The following is a 24367-nucleotide window of genomic DNA, read 5'->3' on the forward strand; positions in this document are numbered from 1 at the left end:
TTGGTTTAAGTGCTTCCAGGAGTAGAGATCTAAGCCAGTTGTGGCAAGACCCAGATAATGAACCTGTTTTACTTTTTGTTACTCACTGCCTTGTCCTTTTTTATGAGTACACACTGTCCCCATCTCTTACCAAGCCTGTATCCTAATTTGCTGTCATCTCCTTCCAGAAAGCTTAGGGCTGCTTTTGCAGGGAGAAGGAAATACTTCTAGTCCAAAGAGCATACTGCTTAAGAGCAGCTGGAGTACGCCATCTGGGTCTGAATCCAGGCTGAGCTGCTTAATAATGTGTGGTCTCCTGGCAGGCTATGTCTTTGTGCCTCAGTATTCCCACCCACAAAATGGAGATACGGTATTTACATTATAGAGTTTTTATGAAGATTAACTGAGCTAATACTTGGTATGGTGCAGAGACTGGCACCTGGCACACAGAAAGTGCTTAGTAATCATCTCCTGAGTGACACTCACCGTCAGCAGGTGCACCAAGTCCTTGTTGGCCTCCAAGGGTGGGGCTACCTCTTGCAGCTGGACCAGTTCATTGATATGATTGTAAAGGGCCAGCAGCTTGTGGACGTTCACCTTCCCATCCTCTAGATAGTCAGGCATGGCTTCATATAGGGAGATGAGGTCCTTAAGGTGCACCCCCAGGATGGGGATCTTAAAGTGGGTGCATTCCCCATAGGCTCGTCGGTAGTTGTCATAGTTTCTGCAGGAGGACAGCAGCTCAGTCATCTCACCCAGGACCTATAAAACAGAAGAGACCCAATCACAGGCACCTTCCAGGCAGAGTGTATTGCCTGCAGTAGCCACCTTGTTTACTCTCAGCCTGTACTATGATTCACCCCATCTCTAATCTGTCGGGCAAGGATTGATTGATTCATCTAAAAGGTACAGATTATGACTCTCAAATGAAAACTCCAGCTTATGTCAAATGTCACTGTGCTTTACTTGATTCTACTACATAACTGAAAAAGTTTAAATGAAGTCATATTTATCATTTTTATACTAAAATTTTTCTTTTAAAAAATAGGTCCCTGATATACAAAGTAAAGAGTATATAGTGAATGGTAAATGTCCCTCCGACCGCTGTCTCTAAGCTATGCATTTCCTTTCCCTACTATCTCCTAAATGCTCCTAGAGATACAACACTCTTTAACATTTGAAATGTGATGTTAGAAGTGCTGGCTATGTGCTGGCATGGGGAAAAACGTGTGTTTTAAGTGTGGAACTTCGGTAGTCTATTGCATGTTCTTATTCTTTATGCTATGCTGTATAGGCCTTACCTCAATGGTTTTCAAAACGGGCCTGTGTTTAGGAAGCAAGTGACACTCCATTCACTGACTAAAACCTTAAACTAGAAAGAATGAACAGACTAGATCAATTCCTAGCAAAGGATATGCATGAGAATGAGGCAGAGGGCCCAGGGAGCTCTTCCTTGGAGCTCACCCTCTGCCTCGGCCCTGGAAGGGGCAGCTGTTGACCAGCTCAAAAAAGGAGCTGCCGGATCTAGTGTTCTTTGCAAATATGCCGGGTTCAAGTCAGCAAGCGGTTCACAGAACCTCATTCCCCATGTGTGATGACCAGTTTTTTCACAAGCAAAGACAGCGAGACTGTCTGCCGATCATGTTACAGTGCAAAATGACAATTTTAAACACTGCTGGAAACTCTTAATAAAACTGTGGCCTAAGAAGTACCATTTCTCCCCAGTGAAGAACTTGAGGTTTTAGAGTTATCCTCCCTCAGGCACTTTGAGTTGGTAAGGGTGCCCTCTTGTCACACACCTCTAGCAAACAGTGCAGGTGACTGAAGTGTGGATGGTCCTCACAGATGAGACTAACGGCATAAATTAGATATTTTTTTCCTTAGAAGGTAAAACTACTTGGGGGACAGTTGCTTCAACCCTGGACTAATTCACCATGTAGAGCAACCCAAGGGGCAAGCAGCTACAGACAAGGAAGCACTGCTTTGGAGTACCCCAAGCTGAAGAGAAGGAGCAAGCCAAATAAGTGAAAAGACACAAAGTCATGTTAATCTCTGTGACTGTTTCCCTCTGTCACCTCTGAGACATGGGCAATCTCTTCAGTTCTGCCTGGTCTCAGCAGAACTATCAGAATTATAAAGTGACCAGACCACAGGTGGCCGGGGGTGGGGCAGCATCCTCAGAGTCCAGTACTGAGACCAGGGATGATTAATAAGAGACTCCCAAAAGGAGGCTAATAAACACCTGGGGAAAACATAGGGCAACAAGGCACAGACATCTCTCCCTTAGCAGACAATCTCTGTTCCAGCTTGGGAGGATTGGGGTTTGAGTTTAGGAAGGGCAGGCTGGTTGGTCCTCTTAAATGAGATGAAAATGCTCAAAGAGTAGTTGTAGTTTAACCCACACCATACATAGTTGCGCTGATATCTTCGCTATGTCATAGTAACATATTTCTAACAGCCTTATGTCATAAAAGATTAAAGTCTATTCTGTAAAATCTAAGGATGTAGAAAAATGCATAAGATATTTAAGAAAAATATTCCTCAATGAAACACTATTACAAAATGGCACCTGAAAAGCTCATTTCCAATTATCTGGGGAAATTCAACTATCTAGAATGTCATTCTCCAGGGAATCTTGAAAGCTAGGGTTTCTTTTTGTTTTGTTTTCTTAACTCATATTTTGCATTCTTATTTGGAGTAAAACAGGTTGTTCAACTGTTTACAGGGTAACTTCTGAGTTGTAAAACGCGATGTTCCTCAGTTGTATTCCCCCATTCAATCTTGGCTGCCACAGTCAGACAGAAAGAAAGCACGAGGACCCTTTTTTTTTTTTTTTTGCATCTGTACTGGAACCGTAGCAGCAGGCGGTAACTGCTCCAGGTCTGTCAAATAGATGCATTTTTGAAAGCTAGGATTTTACTGTGTCCCTATATAACCACTTGACATGTACACTGAAACACTATTCCTTTTTGGAAAACATTTTGGACCAAGGGAGTCAGTATTAAAGACGGTGACTGAATATTCAGTGGCACATCATTTCAACTGACCAGCAGTGACACTGAGGCAAGACTGAATCACAGTCACTCTCGGATCTAGGCTGTCCCCATCCTGTGGGATTTCTCGAGGTTTGCTTCCTTGATATTTTCCCTGGTTGACAGGATAGTGTGGTTCGCAAATGCTTCCTGGGTTGCCCCTCAAGGACGAAATGTTGATGTGGGTCCTATGAATGATGCTGAGGAGCCCCAGAGGAGACAAATCACACTGACCTTATTGATTTCAGGTGGGACGTGCGAACTTGTCTCTTTGAGCCTGGAGATTGAGCTGTGACATAGCCCACCAATCACAGCCATCAGTGTATTGAAGTTCTGTAGTTGGTGGAGCTTCTGTGACACACAAAACAGATGAGAACAAAGTCACTGTACCTATCAGTTATACGTGAGTTTAGAGGCTGCCTCTTGTCTCAGTGCCCGGTCTTCCTTATGCTGTTCAAAGACTAGTGCTCAGATGTTGCAATTTCCTGTTCGTTTCAGCCTAGTAGGTCTCAAGTCTAGCAAGGCTTCCCTCCCTTTGTGGTGCTGGTCTTTAGGCCACCATCTAGATCAGTGGTTTCGAAGAATTACTTGAAGTATTTGTTTAACACAAATATTTCTGGACCCAAGCCCAGATGTTCTGATTGCCCGAATCTGGAGTTGAGCTTAGGGATGCGCTTTTAATATACTTTTAGTTAATATCAGAGCAGGTGGTCCATGTACCAAACTTTGAGGAACACTGGTCTGGACCATCTAGGGGTGGAAAAATGCATCATTAAGTATAATCTTTTATATCCTTCATACCAAATTAACCAGACATTTGATGGCAAGGACTTTGTCTTCTCCTGTGCAATTCCAGTGCCTATATAGGTCAGTAATTAGGATAGAGAAGCTAGAATCTCTGGTGAATTTCAAATACATGTTCAAATTTAAGCGATCCTCAAATAACATGCAGTTCCTCGGATAATATTATTTCAAAGTCATTTCGTTATGTTGATAAGTTGCCACAGAAACCTAACTTGTTTATATCATTTAGCCTCTGGTAAATTGGTTTCATTATACGTCATTTTGCTTAAAGTTCAAAACCTATTGATGACCTTAAGTGAGGACTTACTGTACTGTTTTCCTCTTATCAAATGTTTACCCATTGTCCCTCAAATATTAAATCCAGACATTTAACACACCATGGGCTCAAAGAACTAAGACAAATTCGGCTCCAGGAAAATTTGGAATTACCCTTTTCTTTACCATGCAGGCCAGACTTGGGAAACAATGTAGGCTGATAAGCATCTTAAAAACGTTAAAGATCTAAACAGATCTAAAACCTTATCCTGACCCCTAAGATGGTCCTCACCATATTGCCCTTGTGTGCCAAATAGAAAAGTTGCCATATCTAGATCTCAGGAAAATTTAAAACACTAATATCACCATGGTTCAGGATGGAAAAGACTCGCCTTGGGGAGAGGGGATAATTTACCTCAGCCCAGGCCAAACTCTTGCTCCATCACTCACCTGAGCCACCTGGATAAACTTGATGAAGACTTCAGCTCGGAGCTGTGGGGTGGGGCGGCTGAGCACCATCAGCTGCACCCACTGGGAGATGCCATTGCACAGGGCAATGGACCGCTCCATGGTGGGGTTCTCCTTCACGCAGCTGTTCACCAGGTAATTCTGATAATCGGAGAACTGGGGGAAAAGAAACGCATCAGGATTGCTGCTCTGGTATTGTGGGAGATCCAAGGGGCATGTCGCCTCTGCTCGGATGGCTCAGAATGCTATGGGACAGAGGAGCTCTTGGCCCTCTCCTACATGTCCTCTACTTGGCTGACAAAAATGGTGGGGAGAAAATCATATTCTACCCACAGCATGGTCTCTCTACACCAAAAGTCATTAGGCATAAGCGGATGTGTACCAGTTTATCCAACACATCAGTTAAGCCAAATATTGTATTTGGGGAGATATTGATACTTCTAAATTCTAAAGAATACAGAATAGAAGAAAGATCTCAGTACTAATTTCAGCTCTGCAGCTGAAAGGCAAATAAAGAAAAAAAAAAAAAACCCAAAAACTGCAAACTGCAAAAACTATCTTTTTCAACCCCCAAATATGCTCTTCTCCATCTCCCTACCTCCCTTCTTACCCTCTCCCCCAGCTGTTTTCTTAAAAATGGGATGATAAAATCTGACCTACCTAGCACATGGAATTGTTATGAAGATCAAACGTGATAATTTGTGAAAGCGCTTTAACTTTTCAAAGCTACATGAATGAGATGGTGCTAATAGGGTAATTATTAACTGTATGCTAAAACAAACTTGAACAGAGGCCAAATGAATTGGATACATAAAACCTGGTTAGCTAATTTTGTGACCGAGGTTTCCCAACTGGACAATAGCACTGACTGGTTGATGATGAAACGGCATATATGGAACTGGAACTGTCCCAGATTGCCATGTAAGTAATGATTATAGCTGTGTGTCCCTTGTCACAAACAATCCTGCTCAAATAGGATAACCAAGAGGGAAGAGTAGTCCACCCGTTCACGTGTTTCTATGGAAGTTTTTGGTGCTGCTCCCCAGCTATTTCCAGCTCCCTTTTGAAATCAGGTGTGATGATGTGGCATAGTTTAGCTAGTTGCACGTCAGTGGAAATGATGTGACTCTGGAGGGAAAGATACAGGAGCCAGTGAATGATCTGCTATATCGCCTTTCCACTGCTGCAGTGTGTGTGGAAATTGGTGTCAAGGTGAAGCCTCCCGCATCTGGGTCCCTGAGGGACGTGGTCAGCAGAGGCTCCTGATGACCCCTGTAGCTAGGTTAGTGAGTGAAAGATAAACTTTTGCTTTGTTAAGTCACTGAAATTGCTTGGGGGGTGAGAGTTGGGGGGAGTTGTTACTTCATATACATGCCTCAGTTCTGCCCGACGGGTAATACATTGATGAGAACACTCACAACCTAAATAAATACAAATTAAGCCCTATTTTACTGTGCTGTAATTACTACTGGGTAGAAAACTATAAGTAGGACTAAAACTACTACTCAGAGACTCATAAAGCAAAAATCTCACTGGTTCTGAGAAAATACCCATGACTCATTCCAGGGGTATACATTTGTATACCTCTCCCGTTATAGGTAACATATTGAATTCACTTGTTTTTCTTTTAAAGAATCCCAGTAATCTCTATACCCCACCCCCAAAGTATTATAATAAACAAGATATCAAATGCCACTCAATTCACAGCAGGGAGAAAGTTCTGTCCGATCCCACGCTGGAGGGAAAATTATTGTTTGGGAAAACTGTTGAGAACTGTGTAGGAAAAGCAAAAAAGTCCCCCAAACAGTCTTCTATGCGGGGGCCATGGCATTTAAAAGAAATGAAGGTTGGAACTGATGTTTTCTTTTGCAAATAGAACCCTGCCTCAACTGCAGGGGAGCACAGGCTCAGAGTGCTTGTTCTACTGATTTTTCACTTCGGCCTCCCTTGATCTGAGCACTGGCATCACGCAGACGTCCTGCAGGCCTCTCTGAGCAGCCCTGCCAGCTGGGCCTCAGCAGGGCTCAGATTTTCAGTGTGATAAATGGCTCCTTTCAGTGGCCCTCCCGTGACAGGAAGGTACTGCCAAATGGAAACTTCCCAGGTGGAGCTTTCTAGTCTGGGCTTATGGTTCTGTCTGGGGGTGCCAGTGAGGAGAATGGGGGCGTAGTGCAGATTAATGCTTGGTGACATACTTCCAAATGGGAACTGGGGGGAGGGGAGTTCCTGGTTAACTGGCCAAACAGCTTTGTGAAAAAAGGACAGATGTCAATATTGTAGGCGACGAAATGAAATATCCTCTGTGACCTGGTTTTCAGGTTTCCTTCCAGATACAATCAGGCTCAGTAAGTTGGGGCTAGGTGAGTGAGGAAGGCATGTGACCCTAGCCCCAGCTCAGTCTAAGAAGCTGTGTGACCTTGTTCAAAGCATTCCTCTGGGCCGCCAGCCCCTCATCCAGGAACACAGGCCATTTTCAGAAATGCAACCAGCAACGAGGGTGTCTGTATTTTTAGAGCAAAGCTAAAGACTGTATCTTTCTGTGGGACTAGGGGTTGAGTAAAGGTATCAGTTCTCAGGAAAGCATATTGGACAGTGAGGGTCTGTTGGCATCTGACATATTGACAAGTTCTCTTACATGGAGCTAGTGTTCTTTGGTATCACATATGGAGTTTTAAGGAGCGAGGTTTGTGTCAGTATAGTTTAGTATCATGGTGACTGCGGGGCCATGTCAGCACCACTTCAAGGATTTAGATATATTCTGGGCTAGACCAGTAACATGGACTTTATTTTGGGGTTTCCCTGAGCCATTCAAAACCTAGGACATATCTTAGAGGCCATCTCCATTTTTTTTTTTTTTTTTGGTAGGGAAATTTTTAAAAATTTCTGGAAGCCTAACGATTAGCAGGGGTAAAAGATGTGTAGGGGTGTGTGTGTGTACTCTCGGGTATGCATGTGTGCCCACCGTATTGTCACTTGAGTGAGTGTAAGGTGGCGTGGGCATGGAGGATGGGGGGGGAAGTGCAGCAGGAACGACAGAGGAATTCGGAGTATACTGATTCTCCAGACTATACCAAGTCTGATGGGCAAGCCTGCCAGCACTGAGAGGGCCTCTAGGGTTAGGAGATAGAGAGGCTGTTCTCTACTTATTTGCAGAAAAATCCCAGGGAAGTTTTTTTCCTGCCCCCTGGGTACATACGGATATCCTCCGGAAGGACTTGAACTCCAGGTAGGTGAGATGCTCTGACAGCTCTTCTGGTTCCAGATGGTCAAAGAGCAGGGAGACTTTCCGTTTCTTGCTGGTGTTCGATTTTATCCTCTGAGTAAGTTTTCTGGACCAGTCACGGGCATTGCTTTTGTGGTTAACCGTGAAAGAGAGAAGATGGGGGAAAATAAATCAAGATTGTTTTTTAATGAAAGTAAATCCATTGACATTTTCCATAAGATTATACAAAGAACCATGAGCTAATTTTCCTTGGCCAAAACAATACATTAACAGAGTTTCTTCATATCAATTTTTTCTATGGTGGCAACTAAGAAACCTTGATGGTTTTCTATGAACCTTCTGAAAGTGCCATGGGAACTGGGTAAATGTTTGTAAGGCCGTGGGAGGGGCAGAGTCTCAGGCGTTGGTCATGGTTTCCTGGCCTTTGGTCCCCACTTCTTCATTTAGTCTCTTAGTCCTAGGCATGTCTGTTCTCTCCATGTCTGCCATCTGTCCCTTCATTCCCGTAAGATTGATGGGGACTCTCTATCTAGTTGGCAATCTCAAGGTAGGAGTGCAGTTTTCATGCCAGAAGAGTACAGAGAACCACACAGAGGAGAGTCGTACAGGAATCTGTGGCCACTCTGCGCAGACTTGTGGTGTTTCCTCAAATGTCCCCAGCCACAGAAATGACCAAGGAAGCCTAGCCACCCCTGGAGGTTCCCCCCACCCCATTGTCTTGTAATCGACCCATGTCTTTCTTGTTGAGTGACTCAGTTTCAATTTCCTACACTAAGAAAGCAAAGGGAAACAGCCATTTTGAGAGGTAGCAGGTTGCAGATCTGTTCCAAACCGGTGTTCCTGACAACCTGTATAACAGAAGGGTTCTGTGCTCAAATGAGTTTGGGGAATGCTATAAATTCTGTGATCCCCTTGGCCAGTGAGCATATTACAGACTCTGAGGTGCACTGTAAAAGGCAAGTTCAACTCACCATTTCTCAACTATATCTGGCCAGGCAGCATCCCACTAATTCTTAAAGAAGATACTGTGAAAAATATTGGTGGAGGATAGTCATCTAGGGGCATATTGGGACAAGGAGATTTGCATTTGAAAACTGCCATTGGGGATAGGTTCTGTGTCCTTAAAATGAGAAAACTGTTCACTTGAAAATCTTTTTCTTTTTTTCAAGTTGTATAGTTCTAAGCAGAGAACTATACAGAAAATCCATATTGATAGATTTATGTGAGACTACAAAATGTGATTTTGAAATTCTACATTTCTACATGGCTATGACACAGTGTATTGAAGGCCCTCATAGTCTAGCTTCTGCTTTGCTACTAAACTAGCCATGTGACCCCAGATGAGTCCGACAACCTTGTTGAGCCTCAGTTTCCAAGGATGTTGGATGAAATGACCTCTAGAATTTGCTTCAGTTCTAGAATTCTATATCCTTGGGATCTGCACTATTCCAACATAAATTGGCCACATTCTAAAAGTCTTAGTGTACAATGTGTATACTCTCCTCTCTCAAATCTGGAAAGGCACTTATTTTTCCAGAGTGGGCCAACCACATAAATAATGTGAAATATCCCTGAGATATCTTCCAGCTCTGGAAGTCTTTCACAGAATCCACACACGTTATTAACCCTCTCTGCTCAATTCAGTTTTCAGCAGTCCCTTCCCCATTTTCAAGTTCTGGAGGCCTTTGCTGCCGAAGAAGCATGAATTTAGTCACCACACTTTCAGTTTCTCATGATCTGGATACATTTTAGTCAATATCTTGCTACCTGATTTCTTTTTGACTGAGCCATATTTTTTTCTGCTCTTGAAGATTAGTCACCCACAGCTTTATCACCAGGGGGCTTCTCTGTTTGTTTGTTAAATGTCAAGCTTTTCACTTTGGTGAGGCAATTTGACCCTGCCTGTGTGAGGGGCTTCTCCAGGTGAAGAGAGCAGCAGTTACTGCTGGGAGTCAGAGCCTAGCTGAGCAGCCTGGATTGTATTTCAAGAGGAGGTGGTTTTGAAAGATTTATCAAAACCTTGACACTCACATTTGAGTCGTGTCAATCAGGCGGCAGTGTAACTCCTCACCATTAGCTTTCACCAGTTCCTGAAACTCCTCCATAGTGTCTGTCAAGCTGGCATCCATTTTGAACATGATCCAGAATTCTGTAATCCAGTACCTACAAGAAGGGAGTTAAAAAACACAGTCCAAAACTGTAAGCAAGGACTCACACTTTGGTGGGTTCTTCCCACAAAGACGACTCAGGGAAAGAGACTGTTTTGTCCTTCTATTATTTCTGGGAACATAGAATATATATTCTATATATAGAACATAAGGAGCTGGGGAGCTGGGATGGGAGCATGGGGGAAGGGAAGAAAACAATCCATTGACAATTCTCTGCCCCTCCTTACACTAAATGCTTTGACAGGATAAGGCATATCATAATCAAAGGAGCCATGACAGAGCTTTAGGCACAATCATGTGTAACAGATAATTATAAATAACACAACTCCATACAAACCAAATGTCCAAAGGTGGGGTAATGTACCTATAAATTATACTTTATCATAACTTAGAATATAATGTGGCCATTAAAACAGTCACACAAATTTTAATGACTAGAAAAGAGTAATATAAAGTTAAGTTAAAACTATAGAACACAAAATTTTCTATGTGTTTTGATCTCAACTATATTTTTAAAAATCTGGAAAAAAGACAAAGGAACTATAGCAAAGTAGGTAGTTGAATATGAGTGATTATTAGTATATTTTCTGTATTTGAAAAATGCACTAATATGAGCTTTATTACTTTTGTAATTAATAATAAAAACAAGTGATAACCTCTAAGTTATTTGATACCAAAATGCTGTAAGACTGAGGAAAAGACTGGTATAAAATATTAAGTTCAGGCCCACTAACAGAAATGGACTGTGCTCTATTAAGGAATTTGCAGTGCTAACAACTGCCCTTTCCAGTCTTTCTAGAGGTGGTTTATACATAGATTGTCAGGAAGCGAAAGGCGGGGAGGACAAGGAAAGAGCTGGAGTCACCTTGCTCCATTTTGCCCCACTCCACAAAGTTCCAAATGCATGCAGAAACGTTACCTTACGAAATAGCAGATCTTCAGGCAAAGCCCTGGTGAATTACTTGCCAAGGCATCCTGATACGTGGGCTGTGGTTAAGGGAAATGGAAGCCTCTGTTATAACAGCCAAACGACTTCTCATCTGTGGCAGTATTTACTAAAACTACTGCCCCCCCCCTCCCCCAACAAATAATTTTTTTTTTTTAATTAAAATGTTTTCTCATCTCTCTGGCTATAGGATAAAAACCAACTTGATGTATGCTGCTGTGTGCTTATCGTCACCTAGAAGAATGATGTGGTGACTATCCAGCCCATGGTGAAAGGGCTTATGGAATGAGGCCACAGCATTTCCTTTGCAGGAGTAGAGCTAAGAAGTCAACTGCAGGGAAGGGCCCCAGCAAGGTGACCTAAAAGAAGTGAAGAAGGGACAAATGACCTCTTGCCCATGTCCAAAAGACTATGAGTCCAACTGAGACAAGTTAAAAAGAGCAGCCTCTTATCTTTTAAAATCGATAAAGAATGTGTGCAATGAATGAGAAGGGAAAGGAATAAATATTCAGATATACTGTCATTATTAAGAACAATAATACAAAAATGCCAACATCCACATAGAGGATATAGGATATATAAATTCGGTAGGTTGGCCCTGTAAATTGTGATGGCATGACAGACGAAGCCATATGAATAATCCAAAATACAATCACATTAAGGCTCCATATCCTAAAATTCCATGAGAATGGTGCCATCCTAAGAATATGAAAGAACGGCAAGATTCCATCAAGTTCATATGTCTCTAGAGATATATGGAAAGAACATCCATTTAAGAGTGAAAGAAATGCAAAGTCCAATCTCATGGTGAATCTGGGTGGGTCCTACCATCTTCCATCAACAGACTGAGGAATCAGGCTGTGTGGGCTGTGTGCCCTGCAAGACTCTGCCCTCTTTCTCTTCTAAAAACTGTGCCATAATAATTGCCATTCAGGGCTGAGTGAATTCCAGCAGGGCCCCTGAGAGGGATCAGGGAGAAGAAGCCAGTAGAGATGTTGATTAACTGGGGTGGGAGCAGTTTTTCTTCAGTGGGTATGCATATTTTAACTCCTGAAAAACTGAGAATTAAAAATAGCAAAGTAAAAGTCCCCATCGTGTTGATTTTTTTTATTAGGAAGGAATCTGTGCATTTTGAGATTTTTATATGCCTGTAATATTTAAGAGCATATTAGAATGATAGGTTTTAAACTGCAATTTGGAATGTATAATTAAGTGCTTTAGACCTGTGGTTTTAAATTGAAATCTTATTAAGTTTATGCATAGCTTTGGAACATCTAAGATAATGTTAGCTTTACTGCTTATAACTTTAATCTACTAGAGTTATAAAAACTATTTAGAATTTAGAAGGCCTCTGAAGTACTTTTAGAAAACCTAAAATGTAAAAGTCTTAATTGTAGTTTAAAACAATCGGAAGTATTTAATTAATTAGCATTCTCTGAATTAACAAAACATTTTTGAAGGCCCCTTAAAAATGGTGGAACATGCAAGACTTATAGAAAGAATAATAGATTTGCAAGCTAAACTTGAACCCCTAAAGAAAAACTGTGGTTGTGCAATTTGTACTTCTAATAAAATGACTATTTTCAAAAAACCTAAATTTTAATAGATTTAGAGCCTATAAAATCTGACCTGGAGGGCACCAAAACAAAACAAAATCAAAAACACAAAACCATGCACACATCAACAAAGGCAATCAAAATAAAAATAAGCCCAGGCAACGAGCAGACTTCATGAAGTAACAGGTTCTGACACCTGCCTTTGTTTGGGTATAAAAGGTAGGAGTGAGGATGAGATGACCTTACATGTCTTTATGCCACATCGCTAAGAAAATGCATCCCTGCAATCCAAAGAGATTCAGCATAAAGGTACGTTCCAGATAAATATGTCTTAGAGTTTATATTTTTATCATTTGATCTGCTTGTTGAAATTTTTGTTCCCTTTTTTAATGATGAAAGCACAAAAAACACACATCTCTTTTAAAACAACTAAGTGGACATGTAAATCAACATGGTGCCTTTTACTGTGGAGTTTATCTTCCTCCTGGTGGTTCCTTATCCTTCTCTTCAAATGCCCTTCTGGCAGCACAGGGTGGCCGCATGTGAGGCGGGATCTATGTAAATCCTGTCCGTCTACATTGGAGTGCTGAGCCTGCGGGGCAGGCAGAATGCCAGTCAGAAGGGCAGAGCCTCCCAAGGTCATGGGAGCCCCTATGCCACAGCAAAGGCAGCCAGAAATCAGGCTGCTCACTTGAAGAGATGAAGCCAGCACTCATAACAGGCCAGTAATAAGAGGCCCGTGCGTCTCCCGACCTGAGAAAAAGGCTTTGTGGCTAGAAGTTTAGGCTCCACACCTTTCCCCTCACTTCGCAGCTGGTCCTGTGACTGTAAAATATCAGGTCAGTTCTGACTGTAGTTTTCAGGCATCTCTGAACTATTCACAGCATGTTTTCAAATTACTCTGACAGTGGAAAACCAGAAACCCTTCTGAGCTTATTTAACAATTCTGTTACTCTCAAGACAGAACAGAGAAAATAAGTGTGAAAAAAGGATTGTCTTGCCTTCAATGTTTAACTTGGGGTTTGATGATAGAGTCATATTCCCTTCTTGGAATCCCTTCCCCCTACACAGACCTGAGCAAAGCCCAGATTTCTCACCTCAAAGTCCTGACAGATACAGAAAAAGTATCTGAGTGTTTCGCACCCACAATAATAAAACATTAATTGTGTCCTACCATGAGATGACCACTAAGCTAAGTTCTAGAGAAACAGAGATAGATAACAAGCCTTGGTTTCTGCCTTTGAGGGACACACAGTCTAATGGGGAGGATATGAAAAAAGTAATTTACAATATGGTACATGTATTTTTAAATATATGCTAAAAATAGATTTTTTTCTTTAACTCGTAATTTTTCAGTACCCTTGCAAAACTAGACACAAATGTTTTGCAGTTTACTTATAATAGTCATCTTTAACGACCAGAGTATATAGCTATAACATTTCAAAACTTACAGACTGAAGTTTATTTAGATAAATTCATTTAGCTAACAGAGTTATTAAAGTACTTCACACCTTCTGCAATCATAGATGAAAAGCTTTTCAAAGCAGATTACATCCAGACCAGGGACATAAGAGACATGACTTAAGCCATACAAAACTAAAGTCATAGGAATTAAAGATTTTCAATCCATAATACTATTTTAAAATACTAGATGTATTTTTTTATTTTTTTAAGGAAGGGGTTGGAAAGGTCAGGAAAGACTTCACAGAGGGTCTGGAAAGAGTTTGCCAAAGAGGGAGAAGAAGGCACGGGAACTGTAAGGGGACCCAGCACAGTCCAGCGCACTAAGTTCAGCGTGGAGGGAAAGGGGTCTGAGAGCTGCAGGACGCAGCAGGACACACACCAGGGTCAGACTGTGGAGGCCACTTCCTGGCAACTGAGGGCTCTGACATCATCCTTGCAGTGCAGAGGCTCTGAAGCAATGACCTACCTGATTTGTCTTGGGAAAGTAGCCTCAGAAGTAGATAATGAACAGGAGGGAGAGGCACGTATGAGACAGAGGCCTCGGAAACCATGGGGGCCCGAGTGAACGCAGTGGCATGGGAACAGGGAGAAGAGGCCAGATCAGAGTCGACAGTGCTGCTGATGTTTCTGGTTTAGGCAACTGAATGGGTAATGCCACCGGGAACTGAAAGTGAAAATGAAAATACAGGTGTCAAAGCAAAACTAATGGGGTAGTTGTTGGGGTGGGGGTGGGGTGAGTTAATGAGTTAAGCTTTGAATATGTTAAGATTCAAGTGTCTGCGAGACAAACTAGCATAAACATTTTTTAAAAAATGGTTTGGGTTAGAGAAATACAGACTTGAAAGTCATCAACACAGAGGAATGGCAGTGATAATGCTGGTGAGAAATCACCCAGGGAAGGAAGTAGAGTGAGGTAAAAACAGGATGTTATCCTTGTATTTTAGAGGTGCTCAAAGAAGATGCTAGATGAAAAGGTAGAGGAGAGACGGCCCAGGAGGAAGGAGAGCCAGGAAGGTGCAATCCCAGGAGCCCTGGAGGGAGAGTCTGTAGAGGCGAGGGCTTGTCAATGATGCCCAGTGCTTCTGGGAGGTCAACATAAGCAAGGATGGAAAAAAAGCCATTGGTCTTGGCAACTAGGAGGTCACTGATGACATCAGAGGAAAGTTTGAGTTACAGGAGTGCAGGCCACAGTTGAATTAAGGAATGAGTGGGAGTTGAGAGACTGGAGATACTGACTGTAGGCTATTTTAAGAAGTTTGCACATCAAATTTCTAACCCTAACAATGGAATGAAGGGGAGGCAAGGTTGAGAGTTTATTTTTAGGCTGGGGAGACTTGAATGTGTTTTAGGCTGAGGGGCAGGTGCCATCGAACAGTCAGAGTTTAAAAGTATAGGAGAGAGGGGAGAAAACTGATGGGTAAGATTCTGTGAGAAGTGGGAGGGAGAAGGGAAGGGAGATGGGTGAGCTCACCATGTGGGCTGGCAGCTGGCGGTGTACCAAGGGCAGGCACCCCAGGTACAATTTAGGCCTTAGACCGACAAACAATTTTTCTAGCGAGAAGTATTTAATCCCTGCCATTGTTTAGAATTGCTGGTACATTAAGTTAATAAAAAGCAGATGGACTTTGAGTCAGTTTTATTACGGTTTTAAAACTCTCTGCCAATGAGACACCCACTTATTACCTGCACCTCTTATGACGTGGACCTCTCCCAACGCTCTGCCCTTGGAATGCCAACTGGAAACACCTCCTTTGAGATAAGAGGTAAAGGTTTATAAGTAGGTTTAGAGAAAAGATTCAGGCTTGGTGGCTTTTATTTTTATCAGTGTGCCAGAAGATGAAAAGGGAGAGATCTGGGTGAGTAGTAAAAGATTAGAAGAGCCACAAGTCATGACTCAGTGCCAGGGACCTGGCTTTAGGTGCTAAACAGTCTCACCCCACCTACAGCCCTTTCTCTTAGGGGGTCACAGCTTACAGTGTCATCAACGAGAGGGAGAAGGCAAGTGCTTTCTCCACCCCACTCAGTTCACACCCTGTAAGGAGGTTAAAATCTAGTAGTGTTTGCTACCTGAAGCTAACAGGCATCAGCAGACTCTCCAGATGCTATGGCATTAGGAAGCTTTTTTCAGAACCTGAAGAAGATTGCAGAATTGGATGGAAGAGCAGGAATGCAGTTCATCATTTGAACCATGCTTGTATGCTTGTCAATTTGCACAGGATAGATACGAATTTTGGCTATTCTATGTGAAAGGTATTTCTCCTAGCCACAGGCACTGAAGAAGACTGTTTCTATGTTGATTTCTTTGACTACTGCCCAGAGCAATCAGCATCAATAATATTGTCCCTCCCAACAGAAGACACACACAGATACATACCGATGTACACACTGCATATCCTGAAAGGACATATGAACCCATTTACCACTCAGGGTTATTCCGAATTAACCAAAATGAAATCACACTTCAAATTTCAACGTACTTCAGAAGGAATCCCATTTTGGGATTTCCAGTCATTGCTAAAAGGATATAGGGTGACAACTTTTTGGAGCAGTTCGGCAGAGGAAATGATAATTCGGTGCATGGTCAGCATGACTTGCAACAGTTGGTTACTTCGACACAGGTTGCCATCTGCATCTGAAAACATAAAGAGCAGCATCTGAGCGAGTCCGCAGCAGTGAGAAGTCAGTCACCTGGTGGAGCCCCCGACGACCGACCCTCCGTTACTCAAGGGCGCGTGGCCAGACTGTGGGTTCTTCAGGCACCGCACTTTTCTCCCACTGCCTGTAGCACCATCCGTCCCTCCCTTTTTTGCTTTTATCTTCCTGTTGAAGTCTCCTATTCCAAAAATGTCCGCCCCACCTGAAAAATGGTAGAACCTTGGGAAAGGGATAAAATTTGCAACGGTACGGTTGAGCCTCTTTTGAAAGCACAAGCGGATTCAGGTTTCGTGGGGCCTAAAGTACACGTAATAGCCAGGGTTCAGGAGGTTCTTTCTGAAGTCAGAGTAAAAACGGTTATGGTCTTACTAGATTGCCTAACTTTTGCAATTTTTACAGAAGCATACGACCATCTGAATACACTTCTAGAGCTCTCCCATGGCCTTGGAGAGGCTCTGAAACATAAACATCCCTAGTTTGATGGGCAGTATGCCTCTGGATGAAAGTAGAGGAGGAAGACTATGGGCAAACATTAGATTTTGAGATGATGGGTGGGTTTATAAGTATCCACGATGATTTGTATCAAAGGGCATGGTTAGCTAGGTTTTCCAAATCCCGGCTGGTAGCAAATTATAAGACACATTCTATATATTGGCATTGGGTATAAAGATGTCCCTTAAAGTAGTTTTCAAAATCTTTTCAACAGCTACAGCATGAAGTATGAGGGGCTTGCTGGTTATTTGCTGCCAGATCTAGTCTCCGTCCTTCCCATGGACTGCATCGGCATTGCCAGCCGGCTTCCAGCTGGGTTCAGCCATTGGGTGGCATCAGCACGAGATGAGAGGAGGAAGAAGTCAGGATATTTCTTTCTCATTCCCTCTCTGCTTTCGTGCCACTTCCCTGACAGTAGCTACAGGTCTCTGATGACAGATCACACTGGTCGGCCCCTCCTTCATGACTCCGACTCCAGCTCACTGGGATCTGACACTTCGTGTCTCCCTTGGCCCTGTGCCCGTGAGGGTGGCAATGACTTCTGGCTGCTGACTGTCCCTAGGTGCAGCTCTCTTAGTTCCACTCTCATCTCTGTATATAGGTCCATCAGTAAAGTGTCTTCATTTAAATAAACTATGTGAATTCTATTTCCTGCTGGGAACTTGAATAATTCAGGGTAAAATACCAAATGAAAGAATAAAATAATAAAATAAAGAATTGCTTTATCATTTGATAGCTCTTTAAAATATACTGTATAAAAGGTGTCGTTGTTTTCATTTTTTTCCAAGTGTACCAAATGATAAATGAAGGACATAGTGCATTTGGGCTCAGGATCGAGAAGTCCTAGCTCATTCTCAAAGGATGACCTAAAATCATAGTTCAGTGAGAAAATGTAAGTAAACTGACGGGATCGCTCACCTTCCCATCACCAAATGCACCAATTCACCCGCACTCTATTACTCTTACTGCCTGTCTTCCCGTTTCCACGGAAGGCCTCAGATTGGCTAACGCTTCCACTGTGCTCTCGGTCACTGCCTTTCCCAAGGACTCTTACCCTGCCTTTGTCCACTTTCTCTCCTGCATTGTCCACTTTTCTCTGTCTCTCCTGGATTACTTCCATTGGCATTTGGACATGCCCCAGAATCTCCTATATAAAACGAAATGGAATAAAACCTCAAACTATCATCCTCTCTAGCTACCTCTGTTTCTCTGTTCTTTTGGTAAAACCTGTCATCAATTTCTCACCTCTCATTCATTTTCGGCCATTCTGGTTTGACTTCTAACTCTATTATTCCACTACACATTTTATTTTCAAGGTCACCAAGCAGCTCCACATTGCCAAATCCAATAGTTTATGCCTCTGTCCTCATCTTACTTTATGACTCAAGTTGCAGGCGACTCAACCCACATCGACAACTCTCTCTTTCCTGGAACACTTTCTTCTCTTGGCTTCCATAACATCACACTCTCTTAGCTTCTCTCTCAAGCTCTTCTTCTGTCTCCTCTTCCTCTGCTGAGCTTTTAAATGTCACCATGCTCTGTGGCTTATTCCTCCCACTTCTTTTTTCTAACAATTTAAAAAATTTAAAACTTCTTAAATTTGACATTAAAAAAAAACCTTTTTTTTTTTTTTTAACTCATCTAGTCATTCAGCTAAAATACTATCTGTAACTGCTGAACTTGCATCTTCATCCCTGAGTACCAGATTAGTATGTCCAACATCCTACTTGGCAAATCCACTCAGATGTGTAATTTCGAACTTAACTCATCCGAATCAAACTCTGACCTCTCCCTCCACCATTTCGTTCTTCCTCCACTATTCCACATCTTGGAAAATGGTACCACCGACCATCCTCTCAGTCACCCAAACAAAAACCTACAGGTCACCCTTCTTTTCACTTTCCCTCTCATCCAATCCATCGGCAAGCCTTGATTCTAAATTGAAACTATATCACAAACCTGTCCATTTCTCTTCATCACACTAGTTGTAGCCATGACCACAATGCAATACCCTAACTGACCTCCCTGCTTCCACTCTTGTCCACCTACAGTCCATTCTTCACACAGAATCCAGAAGCGAGTGAGCTCCTCACATTTTTACAACAGATCATGTGCTCAAGACATTTTAATGGATTCCATGATACTTGTAATAAAGCACAAACTCCTTATTACGGTCAACGGATCGCCACATGTTCTGGCCCCTTCAATATTTCCCATTTCATTTCATACCATATCACTTCTCTCCACACTTCTATTTATGCCTCAAACTCTCCAAGTTTATCCCTACCTCCTGGCCTTTGCATTTGTTATTTCCTTCAATGTGGTCTTTCTTCCTTTGGCCCATTTATGTTATTTAGGTCTCAGTTTCAATGTTGCAACCTACGAAAGGTCTTCCTTAAACCACCTGAGGTAGCTATTTCCCTACTTGAGTTTCTTCATCTTACATATCATGATCTGAAGTTATCTTTTTAATTTAATTTTTCTTTTCTGAGTCTCCACTAGAATGTAAGCTTCATGAGACCTGAGCCTTGTCCTGTTTGCTTCCCCCCCGCCTCCCCCCAGAAGATTCTCTCTCCAGGGCCTAAGAATAGTGCATGGTAGACATTCGTTAAACATTTGTTGAGTAAATGAGTGGACTGTATCAAATAGAAGACCCCTTAACTTTTCATGTACCTTTAGATATTGAGTTTAAGCATTTCATTGATGATATATAACATACTTATTTTCTTCTTGGCTACAGTTTACAAAGTAAACTCGAGCTACAACTTGACAAATCATTTTTATAAAAAGCGCTCAGCCAGCCTGGTTATAGTTTTGTGAATCTTTCATAAAATTCTTCTAAACTTATACTCTGGTGAGGTTCGGGTTAGTATTGCTATCTCTGTTTTCTGGCCCACACAATTTCTATAATCTCTTACCACAAAAATTCTGCATAACAAGCTACCGCAAAACTCATTTATTTTTTTCTCTAGTGTCTGAGGCTTGGCTGGGGGTTGGCTGATGTAGGCTGCCTTGGGTCAGTGGGTTAGCTGAGATATGTTCTCTCGTGGTGATGGCAAGGTACCAAAGGTCAACTGGAAATATCCAAAGCATCTTAAGCCTAGGCTTAGAACTGGCACGCTGTCACTTCTGGCTTATTCTGTTGGCCAAAGCAAGTCGCACTGCTGCATATCCAGACAAAGTAGAAAAGTTTACTAACACAGAGGAGGTTAAACATTGGGGGTGGGAAATAATTCAATCAAATCTACTGCAATTATGGGGAGGTAACTTTTCAATTCAGCATCTGAAAACAGTCTTTATAATGCAGCTTGCCTCATAGAGGTGCTAGTGTTCATATTCCCATACCCTACTGTAAAACGTGGGAGAAACTGTGAAATATATTTGTAGGGTATGCAACAGAATGTTCAAAGGAGCTATGGACACAGTTGCAGGCTAATTTAGTATGGACAGAATCTCAGACTTGTGATTTCCACTCTTTGTGGCTGGCTAGCCTCTTCCCATGGATGCTCATATATTAGGGAAAGGGGCTTAGAAGCGTCTTGGGTGAGATCAAAACCAGTTCACACAGGGAAAGATTCAACGGTCTGAACGGATTTACTAGGCAGAAAACTCAGGAGAGAGATGAGAATTGTCTCCGAATATTTGGAATGTTACTTGTAGGAGAAGGTTTACATGTGTTCAGTGGGGCCACAAAAGAACGAACCACAGAGTATGAACAGAAGTTAGAGGACAGAGAACAGGACACAACATGTGGCAGAAGCTTCTAACCACCAGGACTGTGCAACGAGGGAAGCATTTGCAGCACAGAGGCATCCAACAGGAGGCTGGAAAGGGACATTTATGAAGCATGATTGTGACTGGCAGAGCAGCTATTAGTTACTGAAATCCTACTAAATACCAGGGGCTGTACTAAGCACTCTAACGATGTGATTTCTAATTCTCACAACTCTGCCATGTTGGTATTGTTCATAATTTATAGCTGAGGGAATTAAAGCATGGAGAGATTAGGTAATTTGTTTCAGGTCAAAGAGACGTTGAGTGGAGGCACAAGAATCTGGCTCCAGGTCTGTCCGATTCCCAAACCCATACTCTTTCCACTACACTTGGCTAATAAGTAATTCAAGTATTAAGCAGGGGGCTAAAGTGGATGAGCTTAAGATCTCTTCCAATCCTTATGGCTGCAAATCTGAGAGGTGCCACTGGGATATTAGACTGGTACCAATGCACATTAGGAAGACTAGCTTTTGTAGTCTGGTGATTTCTGATATACTCATGGAAGCCTTGGTTGATGGATATTGACAATTGAGGTTGCCTTTAAGATAAGTAGGATGCTCTGCCTAAGATTCACAATCATATTCATGCTCCACTTTTACCTTGCACCCCCTCTTCCAGTTCCGTGATGTTTCTCCACTGTGGCTTGTTAATCTTCACATGCTCTCTCTGAAGCAAGGGCTGGTAAATGGTAAGGCCAGGAGGGGATGACTTACTCAGCAAAGGGAAGCAGAGACAGGATGACAGAAGAAGCACCTCTGTCCCTAGGTCCAGAACCACATCCCCCCACACCGCTTTCTCAACAGGAGAAAGTCTTGAGTATTCACTTGCCTTCATTCCCATCACCAACTCTCCCCCACGTGACCTTGAACCTCCTCCACATGACCTCATCCAGGATGCATTCCCTGCCTGCCCTCATCTCACAGAGCATCCACTTCTTCCTTTTTGATGGGAAAAGCCTACTTTTGAAAGTCAGATTTCAAAGTGGGTGGTCAAAGGGAATCTACCTTCCAGGCTGCTGGGTGTTATTTTGATAGTTTGATATAATTGCTGTAAGCTGATTTAAATATTTCAATGAATAATTTCATTTTGTTTGCATCTTGAGGCTTTTTAAAAATGCAGGGTGTCATACTAAAAATTCTAATAAGTAAAATGTGCAATGCATTTCTCACTGCCATCTGCTCCTCCTCACACTTCAGGGGAAGACTTTTTTAAAGGATTGAAACCTGAGTGAGGTACAAAATGTCAATGTTACATACTCTGCCACTTGGCCTGGGGAGTCATGTATGCTGCTAGAGAAGTATACAAAAGACCCACCCCAACCTGTGGACCTTTTGCTCCACAGAGAAAAGTAATGCGGCTTCTAGGAGTCATTTGTCTATGAAGCAACAACCCATTTTTCTGCATTAGACTCGTGTTGACAAAAGCTATACTTCATGAAATCACAGAATCTTGGGGCAGAAAACACTTTATACATCTTCTATCTTGACCTTCCAGCCAATGCATTAGTTTCTCCTAAAAGTGTCACAGGTGGCTATCTAGCCTCTGATTGTACGTTTCCAATGAGGGGATACAGCTCCCTAAATATTCTAGCAACTTTTCATTCTACTTTAGTTAAAAACAATTTTGAACACAATTAACCAGTATTGACAATCTACTCTGTGCAAGGCACTGCCCTGGGTCCCCAAGGAAATCTGAAGAGCTATAAGAAAGTCCATCATTGAGGAGTTCACAGTCTAATTGGGGAATAAGACACACATCCAAGAAACCTAATAATATCAGGCAGTAACTGTGAAGACTGAAGCCATGGAAGTTTATGCAGAATGGTGGTAAAGTTCAGAGAAGGGAGAGACACTATCCAGTGTGGTGGTTCAGGAAGCATCTTTTGATATCCGTGGTGAGGTGACCTAGAACTTCAAGATGCAAGAGGCCATATGGTCCAGCCCTCTTCCTGCACACTCTTTTTTTCCTTTTTGTGGTTTAGCCTTAAGTAAGCTATTTGCCTCTAAGAGCGATGAACTGCTCCCTGATGATTAGAATCCTGTGAGAGCAAAGGTGCAAGTGGCTGCATCCCAGGCCCCGCTTGGTGCTGACAAGATGTGGGGTGACTTTCCTATAGTGAAGGCTTGTCTGGGGGATGAGGCAGAAGTGACTTGCTGTGAAATGGACATAAAACATGTCTAACGCCAGAGAAACTCCAGAACAGAGCCTTTTCTTCTCCTTTGTTTTGGTTTCCATGGAAATCTCTTGATGTCTGAAAGGATTTGAATGTACCAAAGGCAGAACATCAGAAATTGGTATGCTGAGGGTAGAGAGGCTGTCAGTGTTGGGGGCATAACACAAAATAACAGGTACATGAAAACCAGGGACCAGAAAATGGTATTGGAAAGCTAGCATCAGAAAATCGTGCAGGCAGAGTTGGATCTAGAGCCTACAGCAGGGCTGAAGCAATGAATGGAGGTCAGTATCTCCAGAAACAAGAAGATGGGCTCCAGGAAGAACACAGAATTCTGAATGTATAACAACAAGGTAAGTGTTCTAAAGAAACAAAACCTACTTAACAGCAAGACTATTACATTCATTAAATCCTGTTTGGAGAGCGCACAAAAATCGGCAAGCTGAAAATAAGTTCACTAGCTTGTTGTTATTTGTTTTATTTTGTGTTTTAGTGCCAAAAGTTGCAACTGGGGCAGGAAGTACATGTGAAGAAAGAATGTGGCGATACATAGAATTCTCAGAGCTTCTACTACCTGAGCAGCTTAAAACATGTATCAGACACCACCTTAACATTGTTTTTGTCCCTGGCCCCTCAAGATGCAGGAGGAGAACAATTGGGAAAAAGCAACTGTTTTGCTAAGGATGGCTTCTCACCTCCCAGGGCAAGTGTAAGAATCATAAGGTTGTTGTCAGTGGTATGTTGGTTAGAGTTTAAAAAACAGCTCTCCTGGGGTGACAGGGAAGAGGTGTCATTGATTTGCAGTGTTTGCAGATTTCTGTAGTGTAAACACTCTCACTATGGCCAATCCCAAGCTATCGATGTGAACTCACTGAATGTGGAGCTGGGGACTGATGCTTGCAGTTAGCTTCCATCCAGATGTGGTGGCTCCAACAAGGCACGGTTGTCAGTCTGGTCAGTGGACCTACGGTCAAAAAGGCTGGTGCCTGCTCAGCACCTTGTTGTATTCCTTCCCATGTGGTGTCCTTGTTCCCAAGTGCTCCTGAAACTACTGTACTCCTCATTTCACTCTGAATCTTGTGCCCTCTGGGCCTTCCATCGTGACTGAGCAGTTATCCAGATCTACAAATTCCTCTGGTAAAGAGAAAGATTTCAAAGATGACTCCTCTCAGAATATCTGCATTGCAAAAGCAACTTCTTGGAGTGGTTAGCGCTCTAATCCAAGGACAAAAAATTTAATATAAGGTGAGATTTGGGAGAAAAGAAGTCCCCAGTTCCTTATAAATTTAGCCCTGCTCTTGCCACTTCTGTGATAACCTGGTACATCACACCCAGGCCGATGGTGCGGGGCCTGACAAGTAAGAAATGTTTTCTATTC

At 42.5% G+C, this 24367-nt stretch overlaps 1 protein-coding gene and 1 pseudogene across 8 annotated transcripts in view; both read right to left on the bottom strand.

Annotated features, from left to right (window-relative positions):
• Nucleotides 1–24367, bottom strand: part of RASGRP1 (RAS guanyl releasing protein 1) — an 84792-nt gene that overhangs the window by 17656 nt on the left and 42769 nt on the right. For 4 of the 8 annotated variants that reach the window (XM_016152177.2, XM_016152172.2, XM_016152174.2 and 1 more), the window contains 7 exons: nucleotides 16373–16527; nucleotides 10849–10916; nucleotides 9793–9924; nucleotides 7735–7888; nucleotides 4521–4694; nucleotides 3246–3362; nucleotides 466–741 (listed from right to left, as the gene is read on the bottom strand). In XM_016152177.2, coding sequence (XP_016007663.1) covers nucleotides 466–741; nucleotides 3246–3362; nucleotides 4521–4694; nucleotides 7735–7888; nucleotides 9793–9924; nucleotides 10849–10916; nucleotides 16373–16527 — 1076 coding nt within the window. Of the gene's footprint in view, nucleotides 1–465; nucleotides 742–3245; nucleotides 3363–4520; nucleotides 4695–7734; nucleotides 7889–9792; nucleotides 9925–10848; nucleotides 10917–14361; nucleotides 14586–16269; nucleotides 16327–16372; nucleotides 16528–24367 lie in introns of those variants that run through there. The other 4 variants (XM_016152173.2, XM_016152178.2, XM_016152179.2 and 1 more) reach the window with 3 other exon arrangements.
• LOC118601147 lies at nucleotides 2739–2878 on the bottom strand (annotated as a pseudogene).

Source organism: Rousettus aegyptiacus, unplaced genomic scaffold (assembly GCF_014176215.1).
Source record: "Rousettus aegyptiacus isolate mRouAeg1 unplaced genomic scaffold, mRouAeg1.p scaffold_m13_p_3, whole genome shotgun sequence".
Lineage (NCBI taxonomy): Eukaryota > Metazoa > Chordata > Mammalia > Chiroptera > Pteropodidae > Rousettus > Rousettus aegyptiacus.